This window comes from Papio anubis, chromosome 14 (assembly GCF_008728515.1).
Source record: "Papio anubis isolate 15944 chromosome 14, Panubis1.0, whole genome shotgun sequence".
In the NCBI taxonomy this organism is placed as follows: domain Eukaryota; kingdom Metazoa; phylum Chordata; class Mammalia; order Primates; family Cercopithecidae; genus Papio; species Papio anubis.
Window position 1 is genome coordinate 17,449,021 of NC_044989.1, and position 19,743 is coordinate 17,468,763.

The 19,743-nt window shown below is 36.4% G+C and overlaps 1 protein-coding gene and 1 long non-coding RNA gene across 8 annotated transcripts in view; one reads left to right on the forward strand and one right to left on the reverse strand.

Moving 5' to 3' along the window:
- The window catches only part of GEN1 (GEN1 Holliday junction 5' flap endonuclease), a 36,613-nt gene extending 17,097 nt beyond the window's left edge, over positions 1-19,516 (forward strand). For 5 of the 7 annotated variants that reach the window (XM_009183730.4, XM_017947303.3, XM_017947302.3 and 2 more), the window contains exons 7-14: positions 1,387-1,478; positions 2,822-2,972; positions 3,286-3,322; positions 3,409-3,489; positions 4,410-4,540; positions 8,379-8,440; positions 10,623-10,766; positions 11,251-15,405. In XM_009183730.4, coding sequence (XP_009181994.1) covers positions 1,387-1,478; positions 2,822-2,972; positions 3,286-3,322; positions 3,409-3,489; positions 4,410-4,540; positions 8,379-8,440; positions 10,623-10,766; positions 11,251-12,563 — 2,011 coding nt within the window. In that variant the 3' untranslated portion in view covers positions 12,564-15,405. Of the gene's footprint in view, positions 1-1,386; positions 1,479-2,821; positions 2,973-3,285; positions 3,323-3,408; positions 3,490-4,409; positions 4,541-8,378; positions 8,441-10,622; positions 10,767-11,250 lie in introns of all 7 variants that reach the window. The other 2 variants (XM_009183729.2, XM_021924605.2) reach the window with 2 other exon arrangements.
- The window catches only part of LOC103876750, a 36,432-nt gene that overhangs the window by 5,164 nt on the left and 11,525 nt on the right, over positions 1-19,743 (reverse strand). The window lies entirely within an intron of this gene.

The window sequence follows — 19,743 nt, forward strand, 5'->3', positions numbered from 1 at the left end:
CCGGGAGGCGGAGCTTGCAGTGAGCTGAGATCCGGCCACTGCAGTCCAGCCTGGGTGACAGAGCGAGACTCCGTCTCAAAAAAAAAAAAAAAAAAAAAAAAATGAAAAAGGAATGACCATGAAAAATACATCGAATCACTGTATTCTTTCCTATGATACTTCTCTTTTAGCTGTAAAACTGTTGATAAATCTTAAGACTTCAGTAAATCCATTATTGACATCAGTTATTACTGTGCCAAAGCAAGCACGAAAATGTATACTTTGGCATGGGGGTGAGTTAAGGAATCATTTGGGAATTATAAAAAATAATATAAAGAAGGAAAAGCAAGTGAATATAACAACTGGCTAACTCCAAACCATTCTTATTGAAACAGTTTCAGCGAATAAGCGCTGCTGACACTTGAAAATAATAAAATTACATTTATTTTATAATCATCTTTTATTCTGTTTTATATACTGACTTTTCCTGCCAGGTACTTTTAATTTTTGAAGTGCTATTCTTCATCTGGAAGCAATTAATGCTAAATTTTAACAGGCTTGTACTTGGTCTTTCTAGTAAATGTGTTAGAAATTCCAGAAGCTAAATAGTAACTCTTAAGTACCAGATACTGCACAATGACCTGAAGAGATAATTTAGCTTTTTATAAAAACTTCAACTTGTGTGAGTAGAGGAACATAATTCAGAACACATACGTTTTATGATTAATACCTAACCATATCCTTTGTGGCTTTATGTAACCTGGAACTTTAGCCAAAAACGAAATTAACTTTTAATTAGTGGAAATCTTTATAGTAATATACATTTTTCTTAAAATCTTTTATGAAGCAGGTAATGTTTTGCTCTATGAACAAGAGATTAAGAAATCATTTTAGATGATTTAGCTTTTTGATACAGTTTTCACCCAGAAGATTAATGTTTTATTTAATAATCTACACTACTCTTTACCCTTCTTTCTGAGATAGAGAAATGTTCATGATTCTGTTTTGTACTGTGGCACACAGAGATCAAAAGGAGACATTTACAAATCAGTCTACTCACATATTGCTGCCTAACTTAAGATTCTTAAAAAAAAAAAAAAAAAAAAAAAAGCTGATTGGAGAGAGAGAGAGAGATATATATATTTTTTTAAGAGATACAGATATATAGATATACACACACACGTATACTCTCTCTCCTGTCTTGCAGTTCTGCTGTCCTTGGGCCTTGGGGCCACATTTAAAACTTGTGACTGAGGGTTTTCCCATGCTAGGCCAGCAACTTTATCAACCACCCAAGGGAAAATAATTAGGTAGGTGAAAGGGAATAGATCAGCCTGATACTTGAGAACATATCGGTTTTGTGACCTCATTTTTTTTCCTTTTTTTAAAAACCACTTTCTATTAAAGGTTTAATCGGTGGAATGAAACATCTTGTAACTCTAGTCCACAACCGCTAGTCACTAAAAAGCTGGCTCATTGTTCTGTATGTTCCCATCCAGGTAAGGAGACATAGGGAATTGTTATTAGTATCTCATACCTATGTTTTAATTCTTGTTCACATAGTACTTTTTACATACCAATGCTAATAATACTTTGAAGGGTTTTACATTGTCTTCTCCACTAGATTGGGAATTCCTTGGAGTCAGTTTTGTTATATACACATAGTAGTCACTCAGTAAATGTTTGTTGAAACCAATAATGTGATGTAGATGATAAATATAGGATAAGTACAGTTTCAAACTATGATACCAAATTAATTAGATCTTAAAATTATGTTTTCAATATAGAAATCCATTTTAAGAAAAAAATATATACTAATAAGTCTTAGGGAAAATGGAACTGAAACCATTTGTTAATATATTGGTGATTTGTATTTATCCACTTAAAAGATTATTCATTGTCCTATAATGCATTTTAATTGTGTATGAAGACAGTGACTTAAAACTAATTTCTAATGTTTACTATTGTTGAAAATAGCTTAGATCTTGTTCATTAGTCTTGGTTTAATAAAAAAAAAGGTACCACAGAACACGTACTAGATCAGAAAGGCCTTTCATTCCCAAAACAGAATAGGATGTCATGTTAACTCATCTTTTAAAAGAAATTCTGCTATATCTAATTGTCTTAATATATTTTATTAACATTATTATAGATAAAATCATGGAAGAAAATAAATGTTTTTATAAGTAAGATGCTATTGTATAGTTTTTTGATAACTTACAAATGACAATTTTAGGTCATATCCAGTATATATGCTCTTACATATTCTCAAGACAATGTTGAAAGTAATCACACTTTCCTTTTAAAGGGAATTAAATTTCCACACCCGTGCCACAGTCATCATTTGTTCATGTTCCAAGGATAGTTTAAAAATAACTGTAACTGAGAGCTAGACACTAGCAGAGGTAATTAACTGCTATATTCTTTTAATACACTCATTAAAGAAACTATTCTATTAGAGCTATTCTATTAAGTAAATAATCTTTTTTTGCCAATAATTACATTCTAGTTTTTATGCATGTAGCTTCTACTTAAACCAGAAAGTTTTCTGTTGTTGATTATTGTAAATGTGTAATTTCAAATGTCTAATTAACACTTTCAAATAGAAGAATAATTTTTTCTAAAGTGTCATGTGATAGTAATAGTTCAAGATCTACTTGAGCCCAAGAATTACTATGGTGTCTATTACTCTATTCATCCTAAATGTATTGAAACCTTTCTATATGCTAGGTAGTGTGCTAGGCAATATTAATTTTGGAAAATGTAGATACAGGCAAAAAGAATGTATGTGGAAAGTAATTATAAAAGGCAAAAGATATACTTTTTTTGGGTCTCCATAAAGGTTCACCTAAGGATCATGAACGTAATGGATGCAGATTATGTAAAAGTGATAAATATTGTGAGCCACATGACTATGAATACTGCTGCCCTTGTGATTGGCACCGCACAGAACATGATAGGCAACTCAATGAAGTAGAGAACAATATGAAGAAGTAAGTTTGTTTAAAAACTCATGATTTTTCCTGGCATGACCTATACACATACCTTTGGTTGAATTATTTCCACATAATCTTTCCTCACTTGTCTAGACTAGTCATATGTTTAACAAAACTTTTTTTCATTTCTGTTCGAAAACTTAGCTAACCTAGGAGATAGTAATGTAATAGTTATTCAAAGAGAAGCTTGACTGTTCGGGATACTGTAAATTCACATTTCTTATTAAATGGGAGGAGATTGACTGAGATGATTTCAGAGTCTAAAATTGTCTGATTATAGTAATAACATATATATAATTTTTTTTTTCAGGAAAGCTTGCAGTTGTGAGGGATTCCCATTCCATGAGGTAATATCCAGTAATTCAACTGTATTAATTGTAGAAACTTTCTTAGAAGTTTAAGTCTCAATTCCTATTTTCTTTTTTCTTGCTAGGTTATTCAAGAATTCCTTTTAAACAAGGATAAATTGGTGAAGGTTATCAGGTACCAAAGACCTGATTTGTTATTGTTTCAGGTATCTGAAAATAAATTCTTGCTTTACCATATGAAGTTATATGCTGGTAAGATAGGAACAGGTATTCACTCTGATTGGTGTGAGAGGAGGTTTAAACTTAAGACAGGCAGCTCTTATATTTTTTCAGCATTTATTTCTAATCTCTCATTTGCCATACAGTAGCCATACTTTGCACACTATAAGACAAAGTACAGTTATGCTGTTTTAGAAGATGCCTTAATTAGCATACGTGGATCTATTGCATCCAAGGATATTTTGGGGGAAGAGGGTTTAATAACAAGAGAATGTCAAGATCAAGTATATAATTATGGAAGGTAGTATCATTTACAAAAAACATTGAGATCTGAAATTAATGATCTAAATTTAAATTTGGACCATATTCCATTTACTGTGTGACCCTGGATGTGTATTATTCTCAAAATAGAAATATTATCTCATGAAGTCACCATGAGGATTAAATGAGATTATATTAACTCCTAATATAGTGGCTAGGGACATGGAGTGGTTCAATAAATTGCAACAGCTGGGTACTTACAAGTATTAATAATGGCAGCCAACATTTATTAGACATTAAAATTTGCTGTTATGTTTAACGCGTTACATGTAATCTCAGTCTTTATAATCTGTGAACTGGGTTATAATATTTTCACATTACAGATGGTAAAACTGAGGCTAAGAGAGGTTAAGTGAGTTACCCAACATCTAAGAAATATCATCCTGGTGTTCAAACCGAGAGCCTTCACTCTTAATCTTTGTACAATAATGATTCTTCTTTAGGAGGCTTATTCTTTCTAGAATATTCTCATTGATACTACTTTAACTTATGTTAATTCTAAAGGAAAAATTATTAATATCACCTGGGAGTGCTATTTGTCTCCAAGAGGTAACAAAATCTTGTTTTATTTTTATTATATTTACAGAGATTTACTCTTGAAAAAATGGAGTGGCCCAATCACTATGCATGTGAGAAATTGCTGGTACTTTTGACCCGTTACGACATGATAGAAAGAAAGCTTGGTAGCAGAAACTCTAATCAACTACAGCCAATTCGGTAATGTAAAGAACCGTATGGTGAAGATGGTGTTTTTACTTGAATATCTTATAATTAAAATATTCCTAATATCTTTAAGCTTGTTTTTGTAAAGGTGGAAGAAAGGCCTCCTGGAATATTAAAAGCTTATAATCAGAACAACATAGTAAGTCATGCTTTATCATACTTTTCTACTTCAAACACATAGTAATAATAGATTATAAAAAGAAACAAGCATAAAAGGATATAGCCAGCCTTTATAAGACAACTGTTTCAGTGGACCAGGAAAGGAACAAACGTGTAAAGGTAATGTGGGACCTAAAACTGGTTTTGCAGAGCCTTAAATCTAGAAGCCAGCAGTATCATCCAGGAGATAAATCACTTCAGAGAGGAAAAAAAAAAAAAAACAGGGACCAAAAGTGCAAGATGTTGATGGAGTCAGGCTTATTTCTTGAAACCCAGTAGGTAGAGTGGAATTTCTCTCTTCCTATCAGGAGATAAGAGGCTGGGGTAGACAATAAAAAACTAACCAAATGCTGCCTGAAACCCAGAAAGCCTACTGGAAATCATTCAAAAAGACTAGAGAGATAGAAGTGAAGACAGATAAAATATAAAAGAATTGAAGAAGAAAGCTTAACATATAAAGAAATACAATATTTTAAAAATCAAAAGTCATGAATTCACTTTAGATTAAGTTTTAAAACAGTCTGACAGGTTTTATGCAAGGGGTGGGTGTGGTTGGCCTTTCAGAATGCTAGAATCCTCAAAAAGATGAAGACATATGTCTGTAAGCAACAGAAGGCAAAATTATAAAAGTGTATGTAAATGGATGGATATAAAAAGTGAACTATTAGCTTAAAAATAGTTGATGAAATAAAAAGCAATAAAGGGGACTCTAGGCTGAACTTGGTCAAAAAAAAATTCGTAATTTGGAAGAGAAATCTTTTCAAAGACTCTCATAAAAAATGCTTAAGAATAGTTTTGGATTAATTCCTAGAAGCTAATAAAAGAAAAGGTTGAAAAGTAATTTTGAGGCCGGGCGCAGTGGCTCAAGCCTGTAATCCCAGCACTTTGAGAGGCCGAGACGGGCGGATCACGAGGTCAGGAGATCGGGACCATCCTGGCTAACACGGTGAAACCCTGTCTCTACCAAAAAAACAAAAAACTAGCCGGGCGAGGTGGCAGGCGCCTATAGTCCCAGCTACTCGGGAGGCTGAGACAGGAGAATGGTGTAAACCCAGGGGGCTGAGATCCGGCCACTGCACTCCAGCCTGGGCAACAGAGCAAGACTCCGTCCCAAAAAAAAAAAAAAAAGAGAAGTAATTTTGAAAAGATGATGTCTGAGAGTTTTCCAAAATTTAAGACAGATAAAGTTATACTCCAAATTATAGTCACAATACATAAAATACCCAAGGCATATTGTAGACATCAACGATAAAAGGAGTATCTTAAAAAGTACCAAACTAATCAGGCAACAATCATCAATGGATGTTAAAACCATTAGATGAAAGATTGCTGGAGAGAAAGGATAGTCACAGTCTCAAGTACCACTCTACAAATTAATTACAAAGGAAAAATGATGTCTTCAAAAGTGGAGGAGTCCAGTGGACGTCAGTTTAACTAAATGATTAATTTCCAATAAAAGGACAATAGTCTGATTTCATATGCTTTCTAATATGTTAAACTGAGAAAGATACCACATTATATAATATTTTTGCCAAAAAAGCTTGAGCTAGGCAGGGCGTGGTGGCTTGCACCTGTAATCCTAGCATTTTGGGAGGCTGAGGCCGGTGGATCGACTGAGCTCAGGAGTTCAAGACCCATCTCTTCCAAAAATACAAAAAAGTAGCCAGGCATGGTGGAGAGCACCTGTGATCCCAGCTACTTGGAAGGCTGAGTTGGGAGGATTGCTTGAGCCTGGGAGGTGGAGGTTGCAGTGAGCTGAGATCACACCACTGCACTCCAAACTGTGACAGAGTGAGACCCTGTCTCAAAAAAAAAAGTTTAATCTGTATCTAATCATGAGGAAATACTCTAATGAATCCAAGTGAAAACTATTCTGTGGAGCTATTATGCTGGACTCTTCAAAAATGAAACAAAAAATCTAGGTAGTTTTTCTGGATTAAAATAAAGAGACAACACAATTCGAGAAAAATGATCCTGATTGAATTCTGAATTGTTTTTAAGTCATAAAGGACCTTTTTTTTAGGACAATTGGGGAAATGTGAATATGGTCTGTATATTGTATCAGTGTTAAACTTCCAGAGTGTGATAGTTTTTTGTGGCAGTGTAGGGAAATACTCTACATAGGCTGCAGTATTTGGGGGCGATGTGCCATGAGAGGTGTTTGCAACTAACTTGCAAATGGAGAAAGCAAGTGTGATAAAATGTTAACAATTGATGAATCTCAGTAATAGCATGTGAGTATTCATTGTACTATTTCTGCAACTTTTATAAAGGTTTGAAATTTTTCAGAATAAACAGTTTGCTGGGAACTATCAAAGGAAAAAGATCAACTATCTGATAGCAAACATCTTTCATAACAGTAATAGATGCCAGAAGATGCTGGAGTGATGTTTCAAAGTACCGAGTAAAAATAATTTACAACCTTGAAATCATTAAAACATCATTCATAGGAAAAGCGTTTTTAAACATATGAAGACTAAGAGAGTTTACCACTCATAAACCTTCCTTAAAAGTGCTGTTAAAGGGCTGGGCGTGGTGGCTTATGCCTGGATCAGCAGCACTTTGGGAGGCCAAAGCAGGCGGATCACTTGAGGCCACGGGTTCTAGACCATTCTGGCCAGCGTAGCAAAAACCCCTCTCTACTATAAATACAAAACATTAGCTGGGCGTGGTGGCACATGCCTGTAATCCCATCTACTTGGGATGCTGAGGCACAAGATCTCTTGAACCCAGGAGGCAGAGGTTACAGTGAGCTGAGATGGCATCACTGCACTCCAGCCTGGGCAAACACAGCAAGACTCAAAGAAAAGGATAATTTCTTTTTTAAAGTGTTGTTAAAGGATATACGTCAGCAAGAAAAAAAATGAACACAGAGGGAAGATGTGAATTACAAGAAACAGTGGTCAGCCCAGGAATTGATTAAAACATTTGGATAATTTAATAAACTGACTAGAAAAAATTATATATATAAATATTTGTATAGTATGTAATGATTAATACATGATGATGATGATGATGATGATAAGCCAAAACTCCCAAAGTATGCATTCAAACACCTGCTAGAAATATAATCTGTCTTCCAAACCAGCACAATTAAAATAAGAAAGTAAAACTATCAAACCAAAAGAATACAGGAAGAAGGAAGGTGGAAGGAACAAAGAAAAAGCTGGTGACAGCAAACAAAGTAAGATGCATGAATGAATCCAGCAGCTATATCAGTAATCACCAAAAATGTAAGCAGATTAAATTCACATATTAAAAGATGTATTATATTGGATAAGTAAATAAAACTCAGCAATATTCAGCTTATAAGGTACATGTAGAATAATACTACACAGAATTTGAAAATAAAAGAGACTTAAGAACAGTTAGTAGGAAAATACTGTACTTACCAAAGTAATATAACAAACTTTAAAACAAAAATCATTATTGTGGAAGTGAGGAACACTGCATAATAAGGTAAGAAACAATTGACTTAGAAGATCTAATAATAACTCTATGTACCTAACAATATTATCTTTTGAATAAACTAGTCAAAGGACTAGGCAGTAATTCCTTTAAATGTTTTTACCTGGGGGGGAAAAAAAAAACTATGGAAATTATTCAGGTTACAAATGGAAAATTTCCAAATATCTTTTGCAATTAGACTTCATTAAATGAATTTGTTTTTCAGAATTGTTAAGACTCGAATCAGAAATGGAGTTCATTGTTTTGAAATAGAATGGGAAAAGCCTGGTATGTATTCACTTTAAGCAGAATATTCCATTTATAATATTTGACCATGTATGTCTAGTAAATATTGTACGTGTGTGTGAAAAATAAAGATGAAACCCATCACATGCACCACAGGTTGATTTCATAGTTTGCCTGTGTTATTTTAGATAGGTTTTGACTAATAGTAAACATGATAAACTTTGATTTTATTTTAATGTCCTAATTTGACATTTCTTTTGTAATGTTTAAGGAAGTAATGCTGAAATAATTTTTATTTATATTTCTCAAATATGCTTTTACAAATGCTCTGGTCATTCAATGTCATGTATAAGTCCATCTGAAAAAATTGAGATTGCTAAAAAACCCCTGGGATACCCTTCCTTTCCTTTTTTTTTTTTAACCCTGCTTAGTTTTCAGTGGGAATTTTTTATTGTCAAATTATTCTTACTTTTGCTACAGACAGAATTACAGTGAACTCTGAATTAGCTCCCAAACTGGAGATAGTGAAACACAGATAATTTAAAATGGAAAATGACACCAAGTTGATTTCTGTTTGGCTTTGAAATTAAACTGTATGATCATATTTGAGAGAACAGGTTTGTCCAATGAAAGTTTAAGCTGTAGGTAACTTTGAAGAATGAAATTACAGAGAATTAGATAAATCATTCCAAGCAGTAAGAGGAAGATAGAATGTTGAAGAATTTTGAAAAGTATTTAGAAACAGTTACACCGACTAGTATATTTTCAGGAAAGAAAATGATATTAATTCAGTTTGGCAATGCATCTCTCCTGTCAAGAACTGAGGATCAGATACCCATTTTCACTGATCCTCGTGGGAGCTATTACAGGAGAAAATGTACTCCAAGCTAGTTTAACTAAGGAACACTTTTAAAATCACTCATTCTCTTTGTTTCTGCTTTAAACTTATCAGTATTTTCTTTATAATTTGGCTTATTTTATAGTTTTGCCCACATATAAACCCAAGAATCTAGTGTACTGTTTGTAAATATACTGTACTGTAAATTAACATATGAACATTTTTATTTTCATTTATTAATTACTTGTAAGTCCAGTTAGATTGGGCTTGAGACATTGATACCCTCTGAAACAACAATCTGGGAAGTAGTAATACTTTTTTTTTTTTTTTTTTCTTGAGACGGAGTCTTGCTCTGTTGCCCAGGCTGGAGAGTGCAATGGTACCATCTTGGCTCACAGCAACTTCTGCCTCCTGGGCTTAAGTGATTCTCCTGCCTCAGCCTCCCGAGTAGATGGGGTTACAGGCACCTGCCATCACGCCTGGCTAATTTTTGTATCTGTAGTAGAGATGGAGGTTTGCCATTTTGGCCTGGCTGGTCTCGAACTCCTGACCTCAGGTGTTCCACCCGCTTTGGCCTCCCAAAGTGCTGGGATTACAGACATGAGCCACTGCGTCCGGTCTGGAAAGTAGTTATGCTTTTGATGACCCTTTCAGTTATGTTCTTTTCAGAAGCCATCACTAAAGAAAGCTGATGTTGAGTTTTAGGAAGCTCTTTCATTTCTTACCTGGAATTTTAACACTTACTTAACTGAATTAAACCAACTAACCTTACCTAAACAAAGTTTTCTATTCTTTCAGCTACTGCTACCATCTCAGAATAAGATAATTTAAAGTTCTAATTTAGAAAGAATCTCCAGCTATTGCCAGGCAAAAAGAAAATAAATTATGTACTGCTATCAACAGATTGTTAGAATACAGGTGTTATAAAGCAAGATTTGCAGTGAATAGTTCATTTGTGAATGACTTATTTTACCTGGTAAACCTAGTTACCTGGAAAGATTGAAGTTTTTTTTTTGTTTTTTTTTTTTAGATGGAGTTTTGCTCTTGTTGCCCAGGTTGGAGTGCAGTGGTGCGATCTCGGCTCACTGCAACCTCCACCTCCCGGGTTCAAGTGATTCTCTTGCCTCAGCCTCCCGAGTAGCTGGGATTACAGGCACATGCCAGCACGCCCGGCTAATTTTTGTATTTTCAGTAGAGATGGGGTTTCACCATGTTGGTCAGGCTGGACTCGTGTTGGTCAGGCTGGTCTCGAATTCCTGACTTCATGATCTGCCTGCCTTGGCTTCCCAAAGTGCTGGATTACAGGTGTGAGCCACCAAGCCTGGCCAATTGGATTTTTTAAAAATGTATAATTAAGGATGCTTTGCTGTATTTTTAATCTTTTAGAACATTATGCTATGGAAGATAAACAACATGGAGAATTTGCTCTGCTAACAATAGAAGAAGAATCATTGTTTGAAGCAGCATATCCTGAGATCGTTGCTATTTACCAAAAACAAAAGTTAGAAATTAAAGGGAAGAAACAAAAACGTAAGTTTTGGGTTTGATAGCTATTTATGCCACATGCAAATGTTATAGAAGAGCCACCTCTTCTGTTTGAATCTACTCTGTCTAAATTTTACTGAAAAATCTATAAAATCAAGAGTCAAGAATTATATTCTTCCTTGTCTTCACATACTTTCTTTTAAAGCTGAAAAGCCAGGAATAAAACATTCTGCTCTGTCTACTAACTTAACCAAGTGTTAATAATAATAGTTATACTGACCAATTGGTCAGCAGCTACTGTTTATAGCATATTCGGGTTTTAAATACATTTTCTTCATTTCCCAGAACTCAGTGAGGAAAACAGCTCAATTGTTTTCAGAGGGAAATATTTTATAATCTAGGAATGCACTGAGACCAAAAAAAGCCAAAAAAATTCATATAGATTTCTCTCTGAACTGTTTATTTATTTGTTTTTACCCAAGTTAAAGCAAAGAAAATAAATGTTGATTATATGTATTTTTTTTTTCAGGTATTAAGCCTAAAGAAAATAATTTGCCAGAACCAGATGAAGTAATGAGCTTTCAGTCACACATGACTTTAAAACCCACATGTGAAATCTTTCATAAGCAGAATTCCAAGTTAAAGTTGGGGATTTCCCCTGATTCTGCATTACCACAGGAATCTATATATGCCTCGCTGAATAGCTTGCTTTTACCTAAAACTACTCCGTGTTTGAATGTACAAGAACAGTTCGTGTCTTCTCCAAGACCTTTGGCTATACAGATTAAAGCTGTCAGTAAGTCTCTAATTTCAGAATCTAGTCAACCCAGTACCTCATCTCGTAATATATCTGTGATTGCTGATCTACACTTGAGCACTATTGACTGGGAAGGTACATCTTTTAGTAATTCTCCAGCTATTCAAAGGAATACTTTTTCTCACGGTTTAAAATCAGAAGTTGAATCAGAGCTATCAGCCATCCCTGGTGGCTTTGAAAATATCCCAGAACAACTGTCATGTGAATCAGAAAGGTATACTGCAAACATACAGAAAGTGTTGGATGAGGATTCTGATAGGATTAGTCCTGAAGAGCATCTACTTTCTGGCATTACTGATTTATGTCTTCAGGATTTGCCTTTAAAGGAACGAATATTTATAAAATCATATCCTCAGGATAGTCTACAACCAGATGTCAACCTGAAAACTTTGTCCATACTTAGTGTAAAAGAACCTTATATTGCTAACAGTGGTTCTGATTGTACATCACATCTTTCAAAGGATCTTCCAGGAATTCCCTTGCAAAATGAATCCAGAGACTCTAAAGTTCTAAAAGGAGACCAGCTGCTTCAGGAAAACTATAAAGTCAATACTTCTGTACCTTATTGTATCGGTAACACAGTAGTAAAGACCTGCAATGTTAGACCACCAAATACTGCTTTAGATCATAGTAGAAAAGTTGATATGCAAACCACTCAGAAAATTTTAATGAAGAAGAGTGTTTGCCTTAACAGACATTCCTCTGATGAACAAAGTGCCCCAGTGTTTGGGAGAGCTAAGTACACAACTCAAAGAATGAAGCACAGTTCTCAAAAGCAAAATACAACCCAGTTCAAAGAAAGTGGCCACAACAAGTTGGGTAGCCCTAAGATACATATTAAAGAAAGTGAACAGTGTGTCAGATCTTATAAAACAGCTGAAAATGAAGAAAGCTGTTTCCCAGATTCAGCAGAAAGTTCTTTGAGTTCTCTACAATGTCATAAGAAAGAAACCAACTCTGTTACTTGTTTGGATAGTCCTCTTCCTTTACGCCAGAGATTAAAACTAAGATTCCAAAGCACTTGAAAGGAACTTTAAAACACTTAAGTATAACTTATTATTTTAGTTCTTCAGCAATAGCAGAGACAGAGGGAAGGTATCTAGTTCATGTGTGGTAAAAATTTTAATGTTCTCTATGTCATGAAACACCATTTTAATCAAAATTGTGATTTTAAAAATGTCACCTAAAACTCGGGTTTTAAAAGATCCTCTGTATTGAAAACTTCTGATAATGCATGTCATTATTATGTCCTTATTATTCCTTAATTGTGGTTTTAAAATATTGGTATAGTACTTGACAGAGTAAATGCTTCATCTCTTTGTTCATTTTTACTTTTTCTTCCACAAGCCTCTAAAGTATTTATATTCCAGCTTGTTCCCAAGAGGATAGTTCTTTATACTTCTCTGCATTCTTTTAAGGCCTTGCAAGGTCTTCCATTATAACTCTCTTTCTTAAGAGTTATTTTCTCCCTAAGTGTGAAGATACCTTTAGTGTGTTCTTCCACCTTGGAAGGCCTTGGAAGTCTTCCATTATAACTCTTTCCTGAGAGTTATATTCTCCCTCAGTGTGAAGCTACCTTTAGTGTGCTCTTCCACTTTTGGTGTCTTAGTCTCTTTTTTGAGGGGCAAAAAGAGAAAAGAAGAGAAGATGTCAGTATGTTTAGTAAAAATCATGCTTGTAATGGCTGAATAAACTGAGCAAAGCCCAGAAGTTCACACGTATATCAAGTGGAAGAAGATTTGGAAAATCAAATGTATTTCTAATCCAAAAGGATTAGAAACTTGCCCAGGATCACATAGCTAACTAATAATCCTGTGGGAATCAGTTTTCTTGCCTGCTAATTTTTTTATTTTTCTATTTTTTCCTTCTGTAGCACTTTTCCCCCTTTTGTTTTAAATCTATGCAATATTGACTTTAATACCACCAAATATTAAATCTTGCATTAATTTAGGTCGCACTCAAAAATTCTAGAGAGGTATCCAGATTGAAGAGGAAAATTGTCTCTGCAGATGACGAGATTGTATGTATCAAAAATTCTAATAAATCCACTAGAAAACTATTAAAACTGATAAAATGAGTTCATCAAGGTTGTAGAATACAAGACCAATTGTGCAATGATCATTGTATTTTGTTTGTGTTTGTTTGTTTGTTTTTTGAGACGGAGTCTCACTCTGTTGTCAAGACTGGGGTGTAGTGGCACCGTCTTGGCTCACTGCAACCTCTGCCTCCCAGGTTCACACAATTCTCATGCCTCAGCCACCTGAGTAGCAGGAATTACAGGTGTGTGCCACCATGCCTGGCTAATTTTTAGTATTTTTAGTAGAGATGGGATTTTCCCATGTTGGTCAGGCTAGTCAACTCCTAGCCTCAAGGATCCACCCATCTCGGCCTCCCAGAGTGCTGGGATTACAGGTGTGAGCCACCATACCCAGCCTTAACTGTATTTCTGTACACCTCTAAATAAATGGAAATACATTCCATGTTGATGAATCAGAAGACATAAGATGACAATACTTCCCAAACTGATCTACAGGTTAAATGTAATTCCTATTAATTCCAGCTGGTTTCTTTGCTGATTATAAAATTCATATGGAAATTTCAGAAACACAAGAAGAATCTTGAAGAAATTTGAATGACTCACCCTTCCTGATTTTAAGTATATAAACTACAGTAATGAAGAATGTGTTGTACTGGTATAAAGGTAGACGTATAGGTCAACATAGATCAATGGCATAGAATTGAGAGTTCAGAAAAAAGCCCTCACATTTATGGTCAGTTGATTTTAAACCAGAGTGCCAAGACAATTCAATGGGAAAACAAAACTGTCTTTGAACCAACTGTCTTCTGGATCTATTGGATATCTACATAAAAAAGAATGACATTTGATTCCTACTTCACATGATATTTAAAAAGTAACTTAAAATGGATCAAGGACCTAAATGTAAGAGCTACAGCTATAAAATAGAAGAAAACATAGACATAAGTCTGTGACTTTGGATTAGGCAAGGATTTCTTAAATATACCCAAAACATAGGCAACAAAAGAAAATACACAAACTGGACTTCATCAAAACTAAAAACTTGTTTGAAATGATACCATCAAGAAAGTGAAAAGACAGCTTACAGAATGGGAGAAAATATTTGCAAATCATAAATATGGTAATCATAAATATCTTAGAGGGATGTATATAAAGAACTCATAACTCATTTATAAAAAGACAACTTCAAAATGGGCAAAATAACAGGCATTTCTCCAAAGAAGAAATACAAATGGCCAATAAGCACATTTAAAATTGTTCAGTACTATTAGTCATCAGGAAATTGCAAATCAAAGCCACAAGACGCCCAATAGAATGTCTGCAATCAAAAAGATAATAACTAGTATTGATGAGGATGTGGAGACATTGGAATTCTCATAACATGCTGGTAGGAATGTAAAATGGGGCAGCCACTTTGGAAAAAGTCTGGTATTCAAATGGTTAAATGTAGAGTTAATATCCAGCAGTTCCACTCCCAGGTATATACCCAAGAGAAATGAAAACATACATCCACATAAAAACCTGTGCACAAATGTCCATAGCGTCATTATTCATAATAGCCAAAAAGTGGAAACAATCCCAATTCCAGAATGAGGAAGGGGAAAAACTAATGTGTATTAGCTACCGTGTGCTAAGCATTCAACTAGATTCTTTACAAACCGTGTATCATCTCAACAGCTTTTTAAGGACTGTATTACAATGTTTTGTATATTCAGAGAGAAAAACGTTGCTAAAACATTCTTCCAAGGTTCTGCTTATTCTGATTTGTTCAGTCGTGGCTGTGATAGTTTAGGACCATCTAGACCAGGTAAATAAAATATCTAGAGGCATTCTTGAGATTGTATGAGATGAAAATAACAATTAGTTGGGAGTGGCCAGTCTAGGTTCATTTTGCTATATAGCCCCAGGCTGTGGACAGGTACCAGTCCATGACCTGTCAGGACGGCCTGCACAGCAGGTGGTGAGCGGCATGCAAGCAAGAATCACCGCCTGAGCTCTGCCTCCTGTCAGATCAGCAGTGGCATTAGATTCTCATAGGAGCACAAACCTTTATTGTGAACTACGCATGCAAGGATCTAGTTTGCGCACTCCTACTGAGAATCTAATGTCTGATGATACGAGGTGGAACAGTTTCATCCCACAGCCATCTCACCCACATCGTCCATAAAAAAATTGTTTTCCATGAAAGTGGTCCTTGGTGCCAGAAAGGTTGGGGACCGCTGATACAGCTAAACAGGGGTAAGTGTAAAATTATACTTTCTCCTCAAGTTCTCTGTTTTCATTGTCCACGTTATACCAATTCTTTTTAAAGCATTCCATGTTCTTGTTCCTTGGTGTGGTCATGTTACCGCTTGTTTATCAAATTTTACCAGTTGCTGCTTTACGTATTTGCTAACCACTTCATTGTCTTGTTGAGGATGCCTTGCTTCCCTTTGAAATACTCTGCCAAAGATCTGCCTCCAGCTGCTAGGATCCTGTAATTGGTTTCTTTCTGATGGCTCCATCCTAAGGCCCCGCTCTGGCCTAACTACTTTGGGCTTTGTGTAATCAATCTTAAGTTCTTGGCGGTTTTTCTTTTAGATTTTTTTTTTTTCTGTATAAAATCTCTATCGGGCGATGCATGGTGGCTCATGCCTGTAATCCCAGCACTCTGGGAGGCTGAGGTGGGTGGATTGCTTGAGGCCAGGAGTTCAAGACCAGCCAGGCCAACATGGCAAAACCCCGTCTCTACTAAAAATACAAAGATCAGTGGGGCCTGGTGGTGTGCATCTGTACTCCCAGCTACTCAGGAGGCTGAGGCAGGAGAATCACTTGAACCTAGGAGGCAGCGGTTGCAGTGAGCTGAGATGGTGCCACTGCACTCCAGGATGGGTGAAAAAGTGTCTCAAAAAAATTAAAATTTAAATTAAAAAATATATAATCTCCGTCTTCTAGATTTTATAATGAGAACTGTACTTTTTCCTTTTGGGTAGCATGGCTTGAGCGATCTTGCCAGGCATACCTAGCTTCAGATTCTTTTCTGCTAACAGATTTTCTCTGAGACCCTGGAGACTTTTCTGACTTTTCTGAGACTCATTTATTCAAATGTTTATGTGACAGGCATTGTGCTGGGCCCTGGAGATACAGTGATCAATGGTATCCTATAAGGTTGTTTTGGTATCTGTCAAGTCGCTGCCACCATTGACACATTGTATGGACTCAGTCAATGGTAGCTGTGTCCGGTACCATCATTTGGAAAGAGCACTATCAGATTTTGGATTCAAATTGAATGCAGCCAAGCACTGCCTTTTGGTAAAAATGTGGACACAGTAACGCTAGCAGGAGGCAGTGTGAGGGTGGGAGATGTGTTTTCAGAAGAACGAAACTCTAGCATCATCACACAAGGGATCCTAATGTGGCATTTGAGCTACTGGAAAAAAAAAATGTGCTTGCTTAAATATAATTTGGTAACTAATACTCATCTGATCACCTATCACATTTTTGAGCACCCACTTTGAGCAAGGTTCTTAGGCTTTTCTATGTATAACAGCCAGCTGGAGGCCCAGTAAGTTTAAAATTTTTCTAGGTCACTCAACTAGAAAAGGTTAAAGCTGGGACTAGAACTCAGATCTCCTAATTTGTAAGTGAAAACGATTCTCTGTATTTATGTTTCCACACATCATTCAGTTCTTGACTCAAATATCATCTCAGAGAGTCCTAATCTTTCTATCTCCTGACATTATAAATGTTGAGTTTAGGGTTTTTTTTGTTTTTTTTTTCATTGTTTCCCAAACTAGAATGCAGACTTGATGAGGCCAGGGATTAAGTCCTTTCTGTTCACAGAATTCTGGAACAGTGTTTGGCACAGTAACTGCTAGATGCATGAATGACAATTCTGCACAACCCGCCAGCCATGGAGCCTGTACCAGCAGTGGCTGCACTTAACCTTGCAGAATCTGGTCTTAGTACTTCAGCATGGCTCACAAGGCTGAGGCAGCCTGGCCCCAACTTGTCTTTTCAGCTTCATGCATTCATAGTCATGAACCTTGGCTCTAGCCACCTAAGACCATTTGTTATTCCCTGCACGGATGTCTGCCTGAAATGCTTGCTGCTAAGGCTAGATAAACCTCATCTGTTAAGGACCAGCTCACATGTCATAACTTTCTAATCCCAAGCCGAATTAATTGCTCTATATGTGTCCCCAAAGAAATTACCCATACATTCATCATAGTATTTATCACATTCATTCATTCGTTCCACAAATACTAGCTGATGCCTACCATGTAGGAGGCACAATATTCCTTGTTTAAAAAGGCCTCTATCTCTCCCTCGGATAAGACTAAGATCTCTTTGAGCACAGTAATCAAATCATTTCTGTTCACTTCCCCCCCAGATGCCTGCCCAGGGTTTGACTCTTCTGCCTCACCAACTGTTTTATTTACCCATCGAGATTCAGTGTAAACATGGTCTTCTCTAAAAAAGGCTTCTGTTGCTTCTCTGGATCGCTGCTAGTCCCCATAGACTTCTAAAATATTACCTGTCTATAGTTTGGTGTTGGGTTACATTTTTTGTTGTCCACACCAGACTATGAACATTCTCAGGGCAGAGAAACCATATTGTACTTCTGAATCTATAGCACCCAGCAGAGGGATTGGCACAGAAAGTGTCCAGTGAGGCCAGGCATGGGGGCTCACACCTATAGTCTCAGCACTTTGGGAGGCCGAGACAGGCGATTGCCTGAGATCAGGAGTTCGAGACCAACCTGGCCAACATGGTGAAACCCCATTTCTACAAAAAATACAAAAATTAGCCGGGCGTGGTGGTGGGCACCTGTAATCCCAGCTACTTGGGAGACTGAGACAAGAGAATCACTTGAACCCGGGAGGCAGAGGTTGCAGTGAGCTGAGACTGTGCCATTTCACTCTAGCCTGGGCAAGAAGAGTGAAACTCTGTCTCAACAAAAGAAAAAAGAAAGTGTTAAGTGAATGGGTGCTGATTGACTGGTGGTGATTTCAGGGTCTTAGTTCTAAATTTCTCTGTGGAGAGAGACCAAATCTAACTGGGTGGATTAGCTTGATACCTAGTCACTTTAGCCACCTTAAGATGCCCTGCCAAGATGCTTGCTTTCTGAAGGTGAAGAGTCTAAATCAACTGCTGTTCCTGTTCTGCTGGTAGCACTTAGGGTAAAACAGCTTAAATAGTATTACTGAAGGCAGTCTCCTTTCATGTATGTATTAACGTGGCAATGTTTATCACCTCCTTAGCCAAGCAAAGCTTTTATCAGGCTCAGCTAACAGCTTGCATTAGCCTCTTTCAGGAACTTGCCACATTGCCTGTAAACTGACGTGCTGCAGAGTCAGCCCCACCAATTGTCCAAAACGGTGGGACTCTTTTTGATGATTTCAAAATAGATAGTTTAGTTAGCCCCAGGCCAGATAAATTCACTAAGTTGCCTGTTTGGCAGTGGAGGGGAGAGTCATCAGCAAAGTAGGCTGATCCTTCTGTGGGCAGAATGAATATTTTGCTAATGTGTAGAAGAATTCCTTTTGTAAGCACCAAAGAACTTTAATAAGGATTAAGTGTCTGAGTTTCCTCAGCATTATTCTGTTCCAAGACCCAAAAAGGAAAATAACCTCCCAAAATGGTAAAAACTGCTTGTATATTTAGAATTCTCTGATCAAAGGCCTAATGAAAAGATTCTATAGTATTTGCATCATCATAAGTTAAATCTTCATCTACCACCCAACTGATACCTGCCTTTCTGTGTGTGAAGTTAGAAATGGCTGTTCTTTAATAAATGCTTTCGATCTGAAAGTGAGAAAGTGATTTATGAAACACCCAAGTGAGGGGAGACTACAAGTCCCTTTGCCTTTTAGTTTTCAAGCAATACTGGTTACAGTGACTGCTCTGATGTAATTATTGCTAACATTTACATTTTTATTAAACAGAAAATGCTAACTGTGAATGCCAGATGTCAGAAGCCTTATTTTACATAATTGTCCAAACACAGACTAGGCGCTGTGAAGGCCCCACAGCTTCACAGCTGGGATAGTTCTATGGGAGGTGTCAAAGGACTGGGTACAACCAGGTCTACATCTTCTGAAACCGAAGGACATTTTCTTAAACCTGAGAGTCTCTGGTCTGAGAAAGTGTCTTGGTTCTGATAGAGACTAGCTGCACTGGGCAAA